At 49.7% G+C, this 21,025-nt stretch overlaps 1 protein-coding gene across 5 annotated transcripts in view; it reads left to right on the forward strand.

Annotated features, from left to right (window-relative positions):
• The window catches only part of coasy (CoA synthase), an 85,348-nt gene that overhangs the window by 57,939 nt on the left and 6,384 nt on the right, over positions 1–21,025 (forward strand). For 4 of the 5 annotated variants that reach the window (XR_011937541.1, XR_011937540.1, XM_072487718.1 and 1 more), the window contains one exon: positions 6,444–6,590. The exons of the other annotated variant lie outside the window; for it this stretch is intronic. Coding sequence is in view for 2 of the 4 variants with exons in the window: in XM_072487718.1 (XP_072343819.1) it covers positions 6,444–6,590 (147 nt within the window). In the remaining 2 variants the exon portion in view is untranslated. The remainder of the gene's footprint in view (positions 1–6,443; positions 6,591–21,025) is intronic. 5 annotated transcript variants of the gene reach the window in all.

Raw genomic sequence — 21,025 nt, forward strand, 5'->3', positions numbered from 1 at the left:
CATTTTCCAGCACTTCGCCTTGTAGGCCTTGACATCACAAGTGCACATCTAAATACTTTGTAAATGTTCTGAGGGTCTCTGCCTCCACCCCCCTTTCAGGCAGCGAGTGTAGGGGCGGGGAGTGTGTGTAGGGGGCGGGGAGTGTCTGTGTAGGGGACGGGGAGTGTCTGTGTAGGGGGTGGGGAGTGTGTGTGTAGGGGACGGGGAGTGTGTGTGTAGGGGACGGGGAGTGTGTGTAGGGGACGGGGAGTGTGTGTAGGGGACGGGGAGTGTGTGTAGGGGGCGGGGAGTGTGTGTGGGGGGCGGGGAGTGTGTGTGGGGGGCGGGGAGTGTGTGTAGGGGGCGGGGAGTGTGTGTAGGGGGCGGGGAGAATAGAGGTGTGGACTATTTTCTAAACGGTGACAAAATTCATAATGCTGAAGTGCAAAGGGACTTGGGAGTCCTAGTCCAGGATTCTCTAAAGGTAAACTTGCAGGTTGAGTCCGTAATTAAGAAAGCAAATGCAATGTTGTCATTCATCTCAAGAGGCTTGGAATATAAAAGCAGGGGTGTACTTCTGAAGCTTTATAAAGCATTAGTTAGGCCCCATTTAGAATACTTTGAGCAATTTTGGGCCCCACACCTCAGGAAGGACATACTGGCACTGGAGCGGGTCCAGCGGAGATTCACACGGATGATCCCAGGAATGGTAGGCCTAACATACGATGAACGTCTGAGGATCCTGGGATTATATTCATTGGAGTTTAGGAGGTTGAGGGGAGATCTAATCGAAACTTACAAGATAATGAATGGCTTAGATAGGGTGGACATAGGGAAGTTGTTTCCATTAACAGGGGAGACTAGGACCCGGGGGCACAGCCTTAGAATAAAAGGGAGTCACTTTAGAACAGAGATGAGGTGAAATTTCTTCAGCCAGAGAGTGGTGGGTCTGTGGAATTCATTGCCACAGAGGGCGGTGGAGGCCGGGACGTTGAGTGTCTTTAAGACAGAAGTTGATAAATTCTTGATTTCTCGAGGAATTAAGGGCTATGGAGAGAGAGCGGGTAAATGGCGTTGAAATCAGCCATGATTGAATGGTGGAGTGGACTCGATGGGCCGAATGGCCTTTCTTCCACTCCTATGTCTTATGGTCTTATGGTTTAAATGGTTAAAATTTATGAATGGTTAAAATATGGTTAAAATTTATGAATGGTTAAAATATGGTTAAAATTTAAGACGTGTGGTAGTCGGTATTAGGAGTATTACGGTACCCAGGTTGATGCTTTAAGACCATTGGTGTGGGAGGTACCCGAGACAGCAATATCATTGGTGAAGCCTGCCTGCTGGTTCCGCCCAGTGAGGCGGAGTATAAGAGCCTGTGTCTCCCTAGCAGCTGCATTCTGTACGTGCCCTGCTGGGGGAAACATCTAGTGCAATAAAGCCTTCAATTGTCTCCAATCTCGCTTCTGGAGTTATTGATCGAGCATCAATCTATTGGGCTATATTTTAAAGGATGGAGCTCCGAATCAAGCCGGAGTATCTGCAACTCAGCCCCCACGCGGCAAACTCAGCGGCAACCTTCAAACACTGGCTGGCGTGCTTCAAAGGGTACCTCAGGACGGCCACGACTGAACCTACGGAGGACCAGAAACTGCACGTTCTCCACTCGAGGGTGAGCCCAGAGATCTACACCCTCATCGAGGATGCGGACGATTTCAAGGCCGCAATGACCCTGCTGAAAGGACACTATATTCGCCCATTAAACCAGGTCTACGCCCGATATCTGCTAGCGACGTGGCGACAAATTCCTGGGGAATCGCTGGAGGAATTCTACCGTGCCCTCTGGTGTTAGGCAGGAACTGTGCCTGCCCGCAAGTTTCAGCCAGCGACCACACAGAACTTTTGATCCGTGAGCATTTGTTGCAGGTATGCTGTCCTCCCAAATCTGCCAGCGGCTGCTAGAAAAAGAGACACTAGGCCTCAAGGAAGCACGGGCCCTTGCTAGCTCCCTGGATGTGGCCTCCCGAAACGCCCGCGTTTACGTACCTGACCCCGCGGCCGACTCCGATGCATCCCCCATCTCCCCACAAGCTTGTGCTGCACGACTACCAGGCAACCCCGGGGGGCCCCGTTGCTATTTTTGCGGGCAAGTCAAGCACCCCCGGCAGTGTTGCCCGGCCCGCTCCTCCACCTGCAAAGGGTGCGGCAAAAAGGGCCATTTCGTGGCGGTATGCCAGGTCTGGGCGGTCGCCACGGTCTCCGGGGGCGAACCGGGACCGCCACCCCAACCCTCTCCACGAGCCACATGCGGTCAGCGGGCGTCGCCACCTTCCTGTTCCAGAGCCACGTGCGGGCCCCGGGCGCCGCCATCTTGTTCCCCAGGGACCACGTGCGACGGATGGGCGCTGCCATCTTGCACATCCCCTGCCATGTGCGACCAGTGGGCGCCGCCATCTTGGCTGGAGTCTCAGGACCCCGGTTCGGATGACCAAACACCACCCGAGGAAAACCTCCAACTTCTGCCACGACTTGCCTCGGTGACCCTGGACCAGTCTCGGCCCCTAACGCTCTCGACCGCGACGACGACCGTGCTCATCAATGGGCACAAAACATCCTGCCTGACCGACTCCGGGAGCACAGAGAGCTTCATACACCCCAACACAGTTAGGCCCGGTTCTCTTCCCATCCACCCAGTTAATCAGAAAATCTCCCTGGCCTTCGGGTCTCACTCTGTAGAGATCAAAGGGTTCTGCGTAGCGAACCTCACGGTCCAGGGAAGGGAATTAAAAAATTTCCGTCTCTACGTCCTCCCTCACCTCTGCGCTGCCATGCTCCTAGGGTTAGATTTCCAATGTAACCTCCAGAGTTTAACTTTTAAATTCAGCGGCCCTATACCCCCCCTCACTGTCTGCAGCCTCGCGACCCTCAAGGTCGATCCGCCTTCCCTTTTGCGTACCTCACCCCAGATTGCAAACCCGTCGCCACCAGGAGCAGACGGTACAGTGCCCAGGACAGGACCTTCATTGGGTCGGAAGTCCAGCGGTTACTGAAAGAAGGTATTATTGAGGCTATCAACAGTCCCTGGAGAGCTTAAGTAGTGGTTGTAAAGACCGGGGAGAAGCATAAGATGGTCATCGATTATAGTCAGACCATCAACAGGTTTACGCAGCTCGATGCGTACCCTCTCCCCCGTATATCTGATCTGGTCAATCAGATTGCACAATCCAAGGTCGATTCCATGGTGGATCTAAAATCCGCCTACCACCAGCTCCCCATCCGCCCCAGCGACCGCAAATACACTGCATTCGAAGCAGATGGGCGGCTCTACCACTTCCTAAGGGTTCCCTTCGGTGTCACAAATGAAGTCTCGGTCTTCCAACGGGAGGTTGACCGGTACGGTTTGCGGGCCACGTTTCCGTTCCTCGAAAACGTCACCATCTGCGGCCACGACCAGCAGGACCATGACACCAACCTCCGAAAATTCCTCCAGACCGCAAAAATCATTAATCTAATCTACAACAAGGACAAATGCATCACAAATAACGGTGATGGAGTTATAGGCCCAGATCCTGAACGCATGTGCCCCCTCATGGAGTTTCCCCTCCCCCACTGCTCCAAGGCCCTGAAACGCTGCCTGGTTTTTTTTTCATGTTATGCCCAGTAGATCCCCAACTATGCGGACAAGGCCCGCCCACTAATTTAATCCACTGTTTTTCCCCTGTCGGCAGAGGCTCGCCAGGCCTTCAGCCGCATCAAAGTGGACATCGCAAAGGCCACGATGCGCGCAATCGATGAATCCCTTCCCTTCCAAGTCGCCATTCCTCAGTTGAAAAGGAGGCCCAGGCCATAGTGGAAGCTGTGCGGCACTAGAGGCATTACCTGGCCAGCAGGAGATTCACTCTCCTCACTGACCAACGGTCAGTTGCTTTCATGTTTGATAATGCACAGCGGGGCAAAATAAAGAACGATAAGATCTTACGGTGGAGGATCGAGCTGTCCACCTCCAACTATGAGATCTTGTATTGTCCCGGGAAGCTAAACGAGCCTCCTAATGCCCTATCCCGCGGCACATCTGCCACCGCACAAGTGGACCGACTCCGGGCTCTCCACGAGGACCTCTACCACCGGGGGGGGGGGTCACTCGAGTCTTCCATTTCATTAAGACCCGCAGCCTGCCCTACTCCATCGAGGAGGTCAGGACCGCCACCAGGAACTGCCAAATCTGCACGGAGTGCAAGCCGTACTTCTACAGGCCAGAGAATGCGCACCTGATAAAGGCTTCCTGTCCCTTTGAACGCCTCAGTGTGGACTTCAAAGGGCCCCTCCCCTCCACCGACCGCAACACGTACTTCCTGAACGTGATTGATGAGTACTCCCGGTTCCCATTCACCATCCCCTGCCCCGACATGTCTGCAGCCACCACCATAAAAGCCCTCCAGGGTATCTTTACACTGTTCGGTTTCCCCGCCTGCACAGCGATAGGGTGTCCTCCTTTATGAGCGACGAACTGCGTCAATTCCTGCTCAGCAAGGGCATTGCCTCGAGCAGGACGACAAGTTACAACCCCCCGGGAAACGGACAGGTAGAGAGGGAGAACGGAACGGTCTGGAAGACCGTCCTACTGGCGCTACGGACCAGGAATCTTCCAGTCTCCCGCTGGCAGGAGGTCCTCCCGGATGCTCTCCACTCCATCCGGTCACTGCTGTGTACCACGACCAACCAGACACCTCACGAACATCTCCTTGTCTTCCCTAGGAAGTCCTCCTCTGGGACCTCGCTCCCAACCTGGCTGGCAGCTCCTGGACCCATCCTGCTCCGCAAACACGTGCGGGCGCACAAGTCGGCCCCATTGGTCGCGAGGATCCACCTCCTTCAAGCTAACCCTCAATACGCCGACGTGGCATACCCCGACAGGACATGGTGTCCCTACGGGACCTGGCGCCCGCTGGGTCCCCACACACACTCGCACCACCAACCCCACCCTCCCTCCCACCGGCGCACCCCACAGCCGCCCCCTTCCCAGGTGGATCGGTCCTCCCACCGGTCCCATCTCGGGGTGATGAAGCTGCCGAAGAAGCCAAAGCCACGCTCCCGGAGCCACGGATGCCCGAGCCGGCGCCTGCATCACCGCCGAGACTGCGACGATCGCAGAGGACGACCAGGGCCCCCAACCGACTAATTGCTTCATTTTGAATGTAAATAAATACTGTAAATAGTTGCGACATGTAACGAGGCAAAACACTGTACTAATGTATACCGGGTACCACCATAACCTCAACCTCTACCAGTGTATAACGCGAGACCACCACCCCCGCTGGTCTCTTTTTTTTAATGGGGTGAATGTGGTAGTCAGTATTAGGGGTATTACGGTACCCAGGTTGATGCTGTAAGACCATTGGTGTGGGAGGTACCTGAGACAGTAATATTGGTGAAGCCTGCCTGCTGGTTCCGCCCAGTAAGGCGGAGTATAAGAGCCTGTGTCTCTCTAGCAGCTGCATTCTGTACCTGCGCTGCTGGGCGAAATATCTAGTCCAATAAAGCCTTCAATTGTCTTCCAATCTCGCTTCTGGAGTCATTGATCGAGCATCAAGACGTATATGTTATATTAATGCTATGCAGCATGATAACCAACTTTAGCTACAATGTAATATTGATAACATTATTCCAAATTCCAATTCATAATGAACAGCAGAAATCCTGAAAATATCACCTACCGTGTTGAGGGAAAAATTATACAGCTATTTGACTGCAGAGTTCTTCACCTTCACTCTCTTGAGAGACCAGACAAAGATTATTGGAGTTAGAAACTGGTGTTTATTTACAGGCTCTAGCGAGGGTTATCGACATTCGAATCAGGACACCAAAAAGCCCAGATTCAAGAATGGTGCAGACAGTTATATTTTGGGATTCAATTACAAGAAATCAGCAGATATTTGTTACTAGTTATCTATGTCCAATCATGCCTATCAGTGCCTAGTATATGAGAATACTTAATCAATCACATTAAAGGTCTGCATGCTTTATTAAACTATCCAATCATTGCAAAGGCACGTATGTTGTCTTGCAATTAGTGATATCGGTGGTCCACTATCTGAGTAGCCATTAAATCCTCTCCCTTTTTCTATCAGCAGAATTACTGGGGCCATCACAATGGTACCTTGTTACACATTGTAGAATAGACCTTGAATTGTAACATGTGCAGTTTCTCTGCCTGAAAACTGGCTTCTCAATGACACACTGTGTCCTTGTAATATCTGCTACACACGTGGCAATTCCATCGTCTGAAATGAAGAACTCAACTTCTCCAGTGAAATGGGGGAAACTAGGTTTTAAAATTGTTGCAGGATACTCTCTCCTATCTAAGGATGCCCAAATTGTCCTCTTCATCCTGTTTTTGACTTTTGTTGTCTGAAGCTATGGTTATGATGGCCCTAAAGATGGAATCCTCTTTTCCCATGTGTTAGGCACTCAAGAGGATTCTAATGAGAGACAAAATGAGTGAAGAAGATGCGAAAAAACGACTTGCAAACCAGTGGTCAGATGTCCAACGTGTACAATATGCTAATGTGGTTCTTTGTACACTGTGGGAGCCTCAAGTCACAGAAAAACAGGTTGGACCACTTAATATTTAGCAGCTATTAACTTTATATCATAGCTTTAAGCACTTTGTAAATATTGAGCAGGAAGAGATATGGCATTTGTAGCCCAGAATATATCCAGCGATATCTGTACTCTTCCTGTAAGGGAAGGATAGAACTATGGGAAGTACAATGGTTAATGGGAAGCAAAGCAGTAGTCAGCATGCGGGGAGGTGGTTTCAACTACATTGATAGTTATGAAAAAAGTTAAAGGGAAGAAGAACTCAGGGGATGTTAGTGGAGGTGTTAGGATTCAAAAAGGTATAAAAACTAGCATAAGAGCACTTCCCAGGGTTGAAAGAATCCCAAAGTGTATCATGGAGTTCACCTGACCCACAACTTTTACTAGATTGTGGTCTGGGGAGCACACGGCCCACTCTACAGGTGTGGGACAGCAGAAATGGAAAAGTATTTTTTAAAGCAAAACAATGTTTATTCTATGAACTCAAGTTAACCTTTTTAAAACATGTTTATTCTATGAACTCAAGTTAACCTTTTTAAAACATACAGTGAACATCTTAGCAACCATCAATTCAAATACAACCCCCAAAGACTACAACACTAAGTAATCCTTAATAAATTCCTAAATAACATCCAGAAGACAAAAGACCCTTTTAACACAGAGATCAGGTTTAAATTCTCTAATGAGAACAGTTATCCTTCTGAATTCCCCAAATGATCAAGAGATAGTCTTTACATGGCAGAGAGACCAACATTACACCCCCTGCGGCTGACTGCAGCTCCAACACTGAAACAAAACCAAAATAAATACAGAACCCAAGCTTCTCTCAAAGTGAAACAAAAAAGCAGAACCAGGGCTCAGCTCCATCCACACTCTGACATCACTGCAGTAACATGAGCAGACCAACATTTCTTAAAGTGACATTCTCATGACACCGTAGCATTCAAAACAAGGTACATGAGTTGATGGCACAAATCATCGAAATTGAGTGTGATTTAGTAGCCATTACAGAGACATGGTTGCAGGATGGTCACAACTGGGAGTTAAATATCCAGGGTATCAGACTATTTGGAAGGACAGGCAGGAAGGTAAGGTGTAGCTCCGATATTTATGGATGACATAATAATAATTGCTTATTGTCACAAGTAGGCTTCAGTGAAGTTACTGTGAAAAGCCTCTAGTCGCCGCATTCCGGAGGCTGTTCGGGGAGGCTGGTACGGGAATTGAACCCGCGCTGCTGGCCTTGTTCTTCATTACAAGCCAGCTGTTTAGCCCACTGTGCTAAACCAGCCCCTGGGCAGGACATCACGGCGGTAGTGAGAGATGATATAGGTTCTTTGGAGAAAAAGGTTGAATCCATTTGGGTGGAAATTAGAAATAGTAAGGAGAGAAGGTCACTGATAGGAGTAGTCTATCGGCCACCAAATAGTAACATTACGGTGGGACAGGCAAGAAATAACTAATGCATATAAAAATGGGACGGCGACTTCCGGTAGTGGCTATGAAGGAGGAAGTCGCACATTTGGTGGCTCCCGCTCGGGTCAGACTTTTGGACCTTTTCCCCTGATATTTTACCGGACTGGAGTTGAAACATTGATGACACAGGCAATTGTGAACTAAATTCCCACATCAGTGCATGGAGAGGAGGTCTCGAAGTGCTCGCAAAGGGAGAAACAGAAGGACAGAGAAGGCTTGGGCTGAAGCAGCACCGGGAGGAAGCATGGCAGAGGACCGGACCTCTGGCTTGTCGACCCACCGGTCAACGGAGCAGTTGATGCAAGTTATCCAGGAGGGCTTCGCCAAGCAGAAGCAGGACTGCTTGGACCCGATTGAAGAGGCAATTTCGCAGCTGGAACTTAGATTGAATGCTCAAGATCGGGCGATCCAGAAAGTACAGAAGGCGCTGGCTGACCAGGAGGAACATCAAACAGCAGTGGAGTTGGAGGTGGGGATGCTAATAGACCAGCAGAAAAGGCTCCTGGAGAAAGTGGAGGATCTAGAGAATGGGTCCTGTCGGCAGAGCTTGAGAATCGTTGGGCTCCCAGAGGGGTCCGAAGGAGCGGACGCTGGGGCATACATAGCGGCCATGTTTGAGAAGCTGCTGAGGGATGGGGCATTCCCCCGACCCTTGGAGGTGGACAGGGCTCACAGAGCGCTTGTGAGGAAGCTGTGAATGGGAGACCTCCCGAGGGCAATGGTGGTGAGATTCCACAGATATCTGGATAAGGAGCGGGTCAGGCCAAGCAGATATGGAGCTGCAAATGGGATCTGCGGATCTATCAAGACCTGAGTGCGGAGGTGGCCAGGAGAAGAGTGGGGTTTAACCAGATCAAGTCGACCCTTTTCAAGAAAAAGGTGCAGTTCGTACTGTTGTATCCGGCCCGCCTCTGGGTCGTCACAGGTGGAGCAACATTACTATTTTGAATCGCCTGAGGAAGCGCTGGACTTCGCAAAAGGGAAAGGACTGGTGTCGGACTGAGAACTTTGAATTTTGCTGTAGTGTTTATGGGTTTTTTATTTAAAAAAAAGTTTCTTGTCTCTTGCTTTTTCGGACATTATTTGTTATGCCTGCTGCATGGATCTGGGGCCAGCTGCATGGATCTGGGGCCAGCTGCAGAGCTGCGTGAGGTAAAGTTTGCATTTGCACTTTTGGGGGATGGAGGTGTGTTTGTTCAGATGCTGGATCTTTCGCTTGATCCTTTTGTTTTCAACTTGGTTTTCTTTTTCTCAGTTGGGCAATTGTGTTGGGATTGTTTTTCATTTGAATATGTATGTATGAGCGGGGGTGAGAAGGGAACAATAGGTGGGAGATTGTCTAGTGCCAGGGGCAAGGGCCACTAAGCTAGCTGGGTGGGCTAGCTTACGGAAGCGTTGGTGGGGTGAGCAGATGTTAGGCTTATCAAAGGGGCTGATTTATTTATAGGGGGGGGGGAGGGAGGAAAATGTTCTGCTGACGAGGGAGGGACTTTTGCTGAGGGATAGTGAGGAGGTCGGTGGCGGAGGCTGCCTGGGGGCGGGCCGGTGGAGGCGTGGGGCGCGGGCTGGCGACTGGCCCAAGAGAGGGGATGGCTGATCGGCAAAGGGGGAGGGGGGTGATGAGCCTCCCAACTAGACTGATCACCTGGAATGTAAGAGGGTTCAATGGGTAGGTCAAGAGGGCACGCGTGTTTGTTCATTTGAGAGGACTGAAGGCAGACGTGGTAATGCTGCAGGAGACGCACCTTAGAGTAGCTGACCAGATTAGGTTAAGGAAAGGTTGGGTCGGACAGGTTTTTCACTCGGGACTGGACTCGAAGACCAGGGGCGCGGGGTGGGGGGGGGTCGTTATTCTGATGGGTGCAGAGCTCTGACTGAGATGTGGCAGGTCCGGGAGGCTGCTTCATCTGCAGAAAGTGCACCCAACTGGAGCTCCTCACAGACCGCATGGTTTGGTTGGAGCAGCAGTTGGATGCACTTAGGAGCATGCAGGTGGCGGAAAGCACCATAGATCGCAGTTATATAAATGTGGTCACACCCAAGGTGAAGGCAGAGAAATGGGTGACCACCAGAAAGGGCAGGCAGTCAGTGCAGGAATCCCCTGTGGTTGTCCCCCTCTCGAACAGGTATACCCCTTAGGCTATCCCCCAACAGTATCCAATCAGGGGAAAACAGCAGCAGCCAGAGCAGTGGCACCACGGCTGGCTCTGATGTTCAGCAGGGAGGGTCAAAGCGCAGAAGAGCAATAGTCATACTGGACTCTATAGTCAGGGGCACAGATAGGCGCTTCTGTGGACGTGAAAGAGACTCCAGGATGGTATGTTGCCTCCTTGGTGCCAGGGTCCAGGATGTCTCCGAACGGGTAGCGGGCATCCTGAAGGGGGAGGGCAAACAGGCAGAGGTCGTTGTACATATTGGTACTAACGACATAGGCAGGAAGGGGCATGAGGTCCTGCAGCAGGAGTTCAGGGAGTTAGGCAGAAAGTTAAAAGACAGGACCTCTAGAGTTGTAATCTCAGGATTACTCCCTGTGCCACATGCCAGTGAGGCTAGAAATAGGAAGATAGAGCAGCTAAACACGTGGCTAAACAGCTGGTGTAGGAGGGAGGGTTTCCGTTATCTGGACCACTGGGAGCTCTTCCGGGGCAGGTGTGACCTGTATAAGAAGGACGGGTTGCATCTAAACTGGAGAGTGTTACACGGGAGGGTTTAAACTAGTATGGCGGGGGGGGGGTACCGGAGCAATAAGTCAGAAGGTGAAAGCATTGAGGGAGAACGAGGGAATAGGGCCAGTATGGCTCTGAGGAAGAGCAGACAGGGTGATGTTGCTGGAAACAGCGGGTCTGGTGGCCTGAAGTACATATGTTTTAATGCAAGGAGCATTACGGGTAAGGCAGATGAACTTAGAGCTTGGATTAGTACTTGGAACTATGATGTTGTTGCCATTACAGAGACCTGGTTGAGGGAAGGACAGGATTGGCAGCTAAACGTTCCAGGATTTAGAAGTTTCAGGCAGGATAGAGGGGGGATGTAAAAGGAGTGGCGGAGTTGCGCTACTGGTTAGGGAGAATATCACAGTTGTACTACGGGAGGACACCTCAGAGGGCAGTGAGGCTATATAGAACGTTACAGCGCAGTACAGGCCCTTAGGCCCTCGATGTTGCGCCGACCTGTGAAACCACTCTAAAGCCCATCTACACTATTCCCTTATCGTCCATATGTCTATCCAATTACCATTTGAATGCCCTTAGTGTTGGCGAGTCCACTACTCTTGCAGGCAGGGCATTCCACGCCCTTACTACTCTGAGTAAAGAACCTACCTCTGACATCTGTCCTAAATCTATCTTCCCTCAATTTAAAGCTATGTCCCCTCGTGCTAGACATGAGATCAGGAATAAGAAGGGTGCAGTCACAATGTTGGGGGTTTACTACAGACCTCCCAACAGCCAGCGGGAGATAGAGGAGCAGATAGGTAGACAGATTTTGGAAACAAGTAAAAACAACAGGGTTGTTGTGATGGGAGACTTCAACTTCCCCAATATTGACTGGGACTCACTTAGTGCTAGGGGCCTGGGCGGGGCTGAGTTTGTAAGGAGCATCCAGGAGGGCTTCTTAAAACAGTATGTAGACAGTCGAACTAGGGAAGGGGCTGTACTGGACCTGGTATTGGGGAATGAGATGGCCAGGTGGTAGAAGTTTCAGTAGGGGAGCATTTTGGGAACAGTGACCACAATTCAGTAAGTTTTAAAGTGCTGGTGGACAAGGATAAGAGTGGTCCTAGGGTGAATGTGCTAAATTGGGGGAAGGCTAATTATAACAATATTAGGTGGGAACTGAAGAACATAGATTGGGGGAGGATGTTTGAGGGTAAATCAACATCTGACATGTGGGAGGCTTTCAAATGTCAGTTGAAAGAAATTCAGGACCGGCATGTTCCTGTGCGGAAGAAGGATAAATACGGCAAATTTCGGGAACCTTGGATAACGAGAGATATTGTAGGCCTCGTCAAAAAGAAAAAGGAGGCATTTGTCAGGGCTAGAAGGCTGGGAACAGACAAAGCCTGTGTGGAATATAAGGAAAGTAGGAAGGAACTTAAGCAAGGAGTCAGGAGGGCTAGAAGAGGTCACAAAAAGTAATTGGCAAATAGGGTTAAGGAAAATCCCAAGGCTTTTTACACGTATATAAAAAGCAAGAGGGTAGCCAGGGAAAGGGTTGGCCCACTGAAGGATAGGCAAGGGAATCTATGTGTGGAGCCAGAGGAAATGGGCGAGGTACTAAATGAATACTTTGCATCAGTATTCACCAAAGAGAAGAAATTGGTGGATGTTGAGTTTGGAGAAGGGTTTGTAGATAGCCTGGGTCACATTGAGATCCAAAAAGACGAGGTGTTGGGCGTCTTGAAAAATATTAAGGTAGATAAGTCCCCAGGGCCTGATGGGATCTACCCCAGAATACTGAAGGAGGCTAGAAAGGAAATTGCTGAGGCCTTGACAGAAATCTTTGGATCCTCACTGTCTTCAGGGGATGTCCCGGAGGACTGGAGAATAGCCAATGTTGTTCCTCTGTTTAAGAAGGGTAGCAAGGATAATAGGGGAAAAACATTATTTACTATCCAGGGTAAAATAAATGTCCTGCATCAGCCTTTGTGGCTCATTTCAGTGGAAATGTGCTCTCCCAGGCTCAAAGAGCATCAGCCCACTGGAAGCGAAGTCGTGAGACCGGCAAGTCAAACAGAAAGAAACCCTGCGACCCTCCCATGTCACCAAGTGTCAGAATGAATATGGTTCAATCCTGGATGTGATTAACAGCAGCAAAAACAGCAGAATTTAACCTTTGTAATGACTTGTAAACGCGTTGATGTGTCTGCAGATGCGGTAACTGAGTGAATCCCTTTCCACACTCAGAGCAGGTGAATGGCCTCTCCCCAGTGTGAACACACTGGTGTCTCAGCACGCGTGCAGACCGAGTGAATCCTTTCCCACACTCAGAACAGGAGAACAGCTTCTCCCCAGTGTGAACTCGCCTGTGTTCCTGCAGACTGCATGAATGAATGAAAGCCTTCTCACACTCAGAACAGATGAAACGCCTCTCCCCAGTGTGTACTCGCTGGTGTGTCAGTAGAGTTGACAAAGCACCAAATCCCTTACCACACACGGAGCAGGTGAACGGCCTCTCCCCAGTGTGAACTCGCTTGTGTTTATACAGGTCTGATGAATTACTGAATCCTTTTCCACACTCCAGTCAGGCAAATGGTCTCTCCCCAGTGTGACTTCGGCGATGAGCCTCCAGTTGTGAAACCACGCAGACTTGCCATTGGGATATGTGATCTTGTATACCGAGGGGCTGACTTTGTCCGGAATGGAGTACTGTCCGGAAAATTGTGGGGAAAGGAATGAACTGGGGTTGTATAGGGAAAGCATCACTTGCTGCCCGACTACAAACTCGGTGGCGTGTGCCGTTTTATCGAAACGAGCTTTGCTTTGTTTCCTCCTGGTCCCAAGTCTCACAGCTGCTGCGAGCTGGGCTGCCTTTATGTTCTCAATAAGCTGTTGTACAGCATTTTCACATGTGAGGGCGGTGACTGCGGGGCTGGCCAAATCCAGTCCGAATAAATACTCTGTCCCGGGGCGTCCGGTCATGAGGGTGTGGGGGGTGTATCCTGTGGACGTGGATACCGTGTTTCGTAGGAACATTAAAGCAAATGGGAGAACTGTGTCCCAGGTGCTGTTGTTCTGTTGCACCATTTTCCTGAGAGTGGCTTTTAGAGTTCTGTTCATCCTCGCTACAATGCCGCTTGACTGGGGGTGGTATGCTATGTGAAACTTCTGTCTAATTCCGAAAATTGTGAGGACGTTCTTCATTACTCGTCCTGTAAAATGGGAGCCTTGATCGGACTCTACTGCATGGGAGGCCCCATCTTGTGAAGATGTGCTGTGTTAGGATTTTAGCTGTTGTCTTGGCCGTATTCGTTCTGGGTGGAAAAGCTTCCACCCATTTTGTGAAGGTGTCGATGACCACCAAATACTTAAAACCATTTCTGCAGTGGGGTAGGGGTCCTATATAATCTACCTGCAGATTCGTCCAGGGGCCATTAACGGGGCGGGTGTGACTAAGCTGAGCCTTTCTTGCATATCTGTCCGGATTGTTCTGGGCACAGATCAAGCAATTTTCAATGTAATGGGTTACATCGGCTTTTAAATCAGGCCACCAGCAGAGCGGTCTGAGGTGGGCTAGGGTGGGTTCAGTGCCTTGGTGTCCATGATTGTCATGGAACTGACAAATAATCTGGTTCCTGTCCTGGCTGGGAACTACATAAATGCCGTCTTTCAAAATCACACCGTCATGTGTGGTTATTGTGTTCTTAAACTTATTGTACGGGGCTGGGAAGGTGCCTTTTAAAACTTCCCTGAGCTTCTCATCTTCCTTTTGGGCTTTCGCTAGATCCTGTATGTTGGTCTGTGAGACCGGCACTGCGTGTACTGGGGTGCTCTCGGGGGGTTCCAAAAGTAACCATGTCTGGAACCTGCCTTCGCTAGGGTATATGCTTTAACGTTACCAGGGGGGGAAGAACGGTGATGACTGCGGACCTTAATGATACCATATTTCCTATCTTTAGCTGTCTCTAGGATATGTCTGAGTAATGGGGCTGAGGGTAGGGGCTTTCCGTCTGCGGAAACGAATCCTCTAGTTTCCCACAGGGGTAGGAATTCTGTTAAACTATTGCAGACCTATAAACTGTCCGAATATATGTTTGCTGGGGTCGGAAATGAGTCAGGATGATCAACAATGTAAGCTATGGCTGTCAGTTCTGCTGCCTGCGAGCCCAGATGTCCTGGCAACTTTACTGAAATCTCTTCAAGGGCGCGTCCCTGCACATCCTCTTCATAAATGCCGCAACCGGTGATTCTCTTTCCATTCAAAACTGTGGAGGAACCATCCACATAAATTTTCAGGGGTGCGCACGTGTCTGTGGGCTGGGGTCTCTGGGGTGTATTACCTGCTTTCCTGGGAGCTGAGTTGGGTATAAATGGGCCTGAATTATGGTGTGGGGTACCTGCATATTGCAAATTGTCGGCTTGGACAAAGTGGGTCTTGGTTCTTTTAACTTTAATATCCCGTCCCTGTAAAAGAAGGGTCCAACGGGCCGCGCGGATTTGGCTGACTGTGCCATCTTTAAGTCGACCGTCTAACAATAGCTGTGTCGGGGTGTGTTCAGTGAGAATGGTGATGGGGTTGAGTCCTGTAATGTAGGCGAAGTATTGTACTGCCCAAAAACTGCGAGCAGGTGCCTTTCGCAGGCAGAAAATCCTTGCTCGACAGGATCTAACACGCGTGAGGCGTATGCCACGGGGCCTAATCGGTCATGGCGTTCCTGGAGGAGCACAGGTCGGTGCTTGCTACTTCGATTGCGTACGGGGAAAGTGAATCTGGGACCTGTAATGCGGGGGCTGTGCTGAGTGCTCTCTTTAAAGCATCCACGGCATCCGTGTGCTGTGGAAGCCATTCCCAAGGTGCCTGTTTCTTGAGAAGGTTGGATAGGGGCGCTGCTTTTGTGGCTAAACCGTCGATATGGTTTCGGCAGTAGCCAACCAGTCCTAGAAATGACAGGAGGGCTGAGACATTATGGGGAAGGGGCAATTTGACCATCGAGTCAATTCTCTTTTGTTCGATCTCGGTTTTACCATGAGTGATTACTGTACCCAAGTAAATCACTTATTCCTGCAAAATCTGGGCCTTCTTGGGGTTGACTCTACATCCAATCTGTTTTAGGAGTCCTAGGAGTTTGGTGAGAAGCGAAATGTGCTCTCCCTTTGTGTCTGTCTGTAGTAGCAAGTCATCTACATACCGCACCAGACAATCGGGTTGGGTAAATCTCTCTAGCCTATTTGCCAGCTGTCGGTGGAAAATGAGGGGGAGTTGTGGAAGCCTTGTGGAAGGCACGTCCACGTGTATTGTTGTCCCTGGAACATGAAGGTGAATTTGTATTGGCATGCTTTATCCAATGGAATGGACCAAAAGCAGTTGCTAATGTCCAAAACCGAATGTTTTTTTGACTGGAGTCCCTGTTTGAGCATGGTCTCGGGACTCGTGGCTACGGTGGGGACTGCTACTGGGGTTACTTTGTTCAGTTCCCGGTAATCAATGGTCAGTCGCCATGATCCATCGGGTTTCCCGACGGGCCAAATTGGTGCGTTATTCGTGGAGGCTACTGATCGGAGTATGCCTTGATCAAGCAGACACTCTCTTACTTTGGAAATCTCTTCCTCTGCTTCTTGGGGAAAACCATACTGCTTTTGGGGTCTGGGGTCGGGACCTGTAATGTTCACCCAAGCCAGCGATCTTGCCACAGTCGTGCTTGTGCTGTGCAAATGCTGCTTTGTGTTGCTGCAGGACTTCCCTAACTTCTTTATTCTGACTAATGGCTCGAGGGTCGAACCAGAAGTCTCACAGGTCTCCTACTGCACTGATTCTGTTTGCATACTCTCCAACTGTGAGCGTAGTGGGGGCTCGTGCTGCCTTTGCCATTCTCCACACACATTTATTTACCGGATCAAATGAGAGGTTGTGGGAGCTCATAAAGTCAATTCCTAGGATGTGTTCAGCTGTCTGGGGTAGATCGACCAAAACTACGGGGTGTTTAGTCGTAATGTTCCCTATTTGTATCGCTACAGGGGCTGTGATGTGTCCTTGTTGTAAATGACCTGAAAGCTGCTGAATGTGATGGTGTCTGTTGTGGGCCACGTGTCTCGTTGAAACATCGTGGAGGAATTGAGCGTGGTGCGGGACCCTCCTGTGTCCCAAAGAAATTCTACGGGGTGTCCCCGGACTTTGCCTGCTACTACTGGTCTACCGGACTTGTCCCAAAGGGTGTCACAGACCCAAGTTGGGGAGCCCGAACACCGTCAGTTGGTGCTGTTCATGTCTGCGTTCTCTGAACGGGCGCTAACACTATGGATTGGATTTGCCCTATTCTTATTTCGGGTGCCTGTCTGTTGGTTTCTCTGCTGCTTTTGGGGCACGTTGCACTCTCGTGCATAGTGTCCTAATTGTCCACAATTGTAGCATTCCTGGGATTTAGGCTGCGGTGGGCTGTTCCTGCCCTCATTTACCCATGCGGGGTTCTGGTGCGTCCTAACTGGATGCATGTCTGCCTGCTCTTCCTCGGGTTTTGCAAATGCGGTTTTGCCTTGGACGGATTGTTCCCAAGAGCGGGACAATCTTTTCAAAACCCATTTCTCGTTGTGGGCCTCGTCTGAGGGGTCGTAATTTGCGCAAGCTCTCTGTCCTGCCTCTGTCACAGGAGAGACTAGGATTCGAGTCCATTTGGCCATATTATCCACGGACAAATGGGCGCGGGCTAACTCTCCAAATACTGCTGTGAAATGTATCCACAAGTGTCCAGCAAACGCTGTGGGGTGCTCTGTTTTCTTTTGCCTACACTTGTTTAGGCCTTCTACGGGGTCTCCTCTGTTATAGCCGATCGCATCCAGGATCGCTGTGTGCATTTCTTGGAGTGTGTCTCCTCCTACATTCTGTGGGTCGGGAAGAGCTGCCACGACTCGAGGGTCGAGGCTTAAAACTGTGAGCTTCACTTGCTCCTTTTCGTCCAGGCCGTACATGGTAGCCTGCTGTTTAACTCTAGCAAAAAACTGGTGGGGATGATATGGGAAGGAACGGTGTAATTTTTCCACAGGCGCCCCGTAATTGGGTCACGGTTAACGGGGTTGTACATAAGAAATCTGCGTTTCCTTCTGCTGCGGCCCTGTGGTGTGTGGTTACAGGGTTCATGGGGTGTGTTCTGCCTGCTGTTCAGTCGGGGGTTGGGACGCTTTCCTTTTCTGGTGTTTTTCTTGCGTACATGTCCCATGTACGTATCTGAGGGCAGTTTCATTTAACTCCTGCCAATTGGGGCCCTTTTCCTGGTCTAACTGGGGTCCAAATGTGCTTTGAAACCCATTCTGGACAGAAAGCAGAGATTGCAATTCTGCAATTTGCTTCCGACACTTTGCGTGATCTACCGAGCTCTGTCTTTGTTCCGTCGTGGAAGTGTGGATCGCTCGTGGGGCTACTTTTAAATCAGTGCACTGTTTCTGCAATTGCTGTATCTGTTGCTTGGTCTCTTGTCTTATCGTACTAGGTCTGAAAACTACTCAAATGGGCGAGACAAGACTGGTGTGCCCACTTGGCATCATCCACCTCTCTGTCGCTCGCTGCTAACTGTTCTCTTAACTCCTTATTCTCTTTGTCAAATTCGCTCACATCTCCCTCACTATTCCTGTCTCTCTCCTCAATCTCTCTACGGAGCATCCTAACGATCTCCTCTGTGCCTCGCAATTGTGCCAAGCAGGACACGATTGCCATTGGCTTGCGAGCTTTCCCTAAGCTCTTCTTATGAATCTCTGACAAGTTCTCCCACCAAGTATGCCTTATACTCCCGGGACCTGTTTGGTCATTGGCGCAGAATTCACTCCAAAGGGGCCATCCTTTCCCGTTGAGATATTTTCTGATCTCTTCTTCCCATACGGGACACTGTCCTTCTCTACTGGTCGCTGCGACCTCGAATTCCTGGGGGTTCATAAGGCGTTCCATTGCCTTCATTGCCATTTTCTCTATCTGGGTTCTCTACTGAATTTGGAACAGTGCGTGATAAAGTGGTGATGTAAACATGGGTACAACTTACGCTATTTTCCGGCCTACAAAACTCCCGACAGTTTTACGCGACAAAATCTCTCAGGTTTACCTTATATCCCAGTTAGTACGCATGCATTAACACACTTCCGAATCTCGGAGGTTTGATCAGTATCGTTCTCACACTTGTGGTTTTTCTGTTTCCAATTGGATTCCAATTTAAATTTGGGTTCTCTTGGAGTGACTAGGCCACTTCTCGGTCGAGTCCCGGCAGAGTCGCCAGCAAATGTTGCTCTCTTTGGTTGGCTCTGAATATGGCGGTCAATATGGTCGCCTTCCTTAATTCTAATTACGTTTGCTCTAGAGTAGCCAGGTATCTTTCGATACCGCCACAAGGTTCAAACCCGAATACTGATCAAAGACCCGATTCACCAGTTAGTTAGTTCAAAGTCGATGCTTATTTCTTTATACACACAGTTAAATATACTCATGCACGAAGCTCTACAGACTAAACTATCACTACTGCTAAAGCCTATACTTAGCTTTGGGCGCCCACTCAGTCAGAGGAATAATGGTCGTTGTTCGGTTCTGAGGCTGCTGGGGTCGAACTGGTACAGTCTGTCTGGTAGCGTGCGTTGACCGTGGACTTACTTGCTTCTGGTGCAGCTGGTGGACAGGTCTCTCCTCGGTGAGAGCCGGGTCCAAGAGAACGATTCTCTCTTGGGGGCTCCTTCTTATACCCAAAGGGGCTTCGCTCGCTTTTGGGCGGGCCTTGAACTTGGCCCCAATCAATTGGACCGTTTCTCGATCATTCCTATTGATTTCATCCAATAAAGGGTGGGTGCCCTGATGGCTGGGCGTGTCCGAGGTGGCCATTGGCCTGCTTTGTTCTGGTCTCCTCTGGCGCCGGGGTGTCTGCCTTAGTATCGGTTACTCAAATGTTACTCTTTTGTTCCCGGAGGTGGGCCATCAGTATGCTAATGGGCCGACAGTTTTGGTCTTGTCTGGGAGCTGCGGCTCCAATATACAGACAAGCTCTGAACCTACTTGTTTCCTCAGCATTGTCCATTTTCCCTGCAATCTTTGCAAAGTGTCCATTTTGTAATCGGGAAGTGGCCATCCCAGATGGCTACAGGAGGTCGTGTCTCACTAACTTGATAGAGTTTTTCGAAGAGGTTATAAAGATGATTGATGCAGGTAGGGCAGTGGATGTTGTCTATATGAACTTCAGTAAGGCCTTTGACAAGGTCCCTCATGGTAGACTGGTACAAAAGGTGAAGTCACATGGTATCAGGGGTGAGCTGGCACGGTGGATACAGAACTGGGTAGGTCATAGAAGGCAGAGAGGAGCAAGGGAAGGGTGCTTTTCTAATTGGAGGGCTGTGACTAGTGGTGTTCCGCAGGGATCAGTGCTGGGACCTTTGCTGTTCGTAGTATATATAAATGATTTGGACGAAAATGTAACTGGTCTGATTAATACGTTTGCAGATGACACAAAGGTAGGTGGAATTGCGGATAGCGATGGGGACTGTCAGAGGATACAGCAGGATTTAGATTGTTTGGAGACTTGGGCGGAGAGATGGCAGATGGAGTTTAATCCGGACAAATGTGAGTTAATGCATTTTGGATAGTCTAATGCAGGTAGGGAATATACAGTGAATGGTAGAACCCTCAAGAGTATTGAAAGTCAGAAAGATCTAGTTGTACAGGTCCACAGGTCACTGAAACACAGGTGGAGAAGGTAGTCAAGAAGGCATACGGCATGCTTGCCTTCATTGGCCGGGGCATTGAGTATAAGAATTGGCAAGTCATTAAAGCAAAAAGTGCAGAGGATACTGGAAGTCTGCAGAGGGATTTGGGTAGGTTAAGTGAATGGGCTAGGGTTTGGCAGATGGAATACAATGTTGACAAATGTGAGGTTATCCATTTTGGTAGGAATAACAGCAAAAGGGATTATTATTTAAATGATAAAATATTAAAACATGCTGCTGTGCAGAGAGACCTGGGTGTGCTAGTGCATGAGTCGCAAAAAGTTGGTTTACAGGTGCAACAGGTGATTAAGAAGGCAAATGGAATTTTGTCCTTCATTGCTAGAGGGATGGAGTTTAAGACTAGGGAGGTTATGCTGCAAATGTATAAGGTGTTAGTGAGGCCACACCTGGAGTATTGTGTTCAGTTTTGGTCTCCTTACTTGAGAAAGGACGTATTGGCACTGGAGGGTGTGCAGAGGAGATTCACTAGGTTAATCCCAGAGATGAAGGGGTTGGATTACGAGGAGAGGGTGAGTAGACTGGGACTGTACTCGTTGGAATTTAGAAGGATGAGGGGGGATCTCATGGAA

This window comes from Scyliorhinus torazame, chromosome 21 (assembly GCF_047496885.1).
Source record: "Scyliorhinus torazame isolate Kashiwa2021f chromosome 21, sScyTor2.1, whole genome shotgun sequence".
Classification (NCBI taxonomy): Eukaryota; Metazoa; Chordata; class Chondrichthyes; order Carcharhiniformes; family Scyliorhinidae; genus Scyliorhinus; species Scyliorhinus torazame.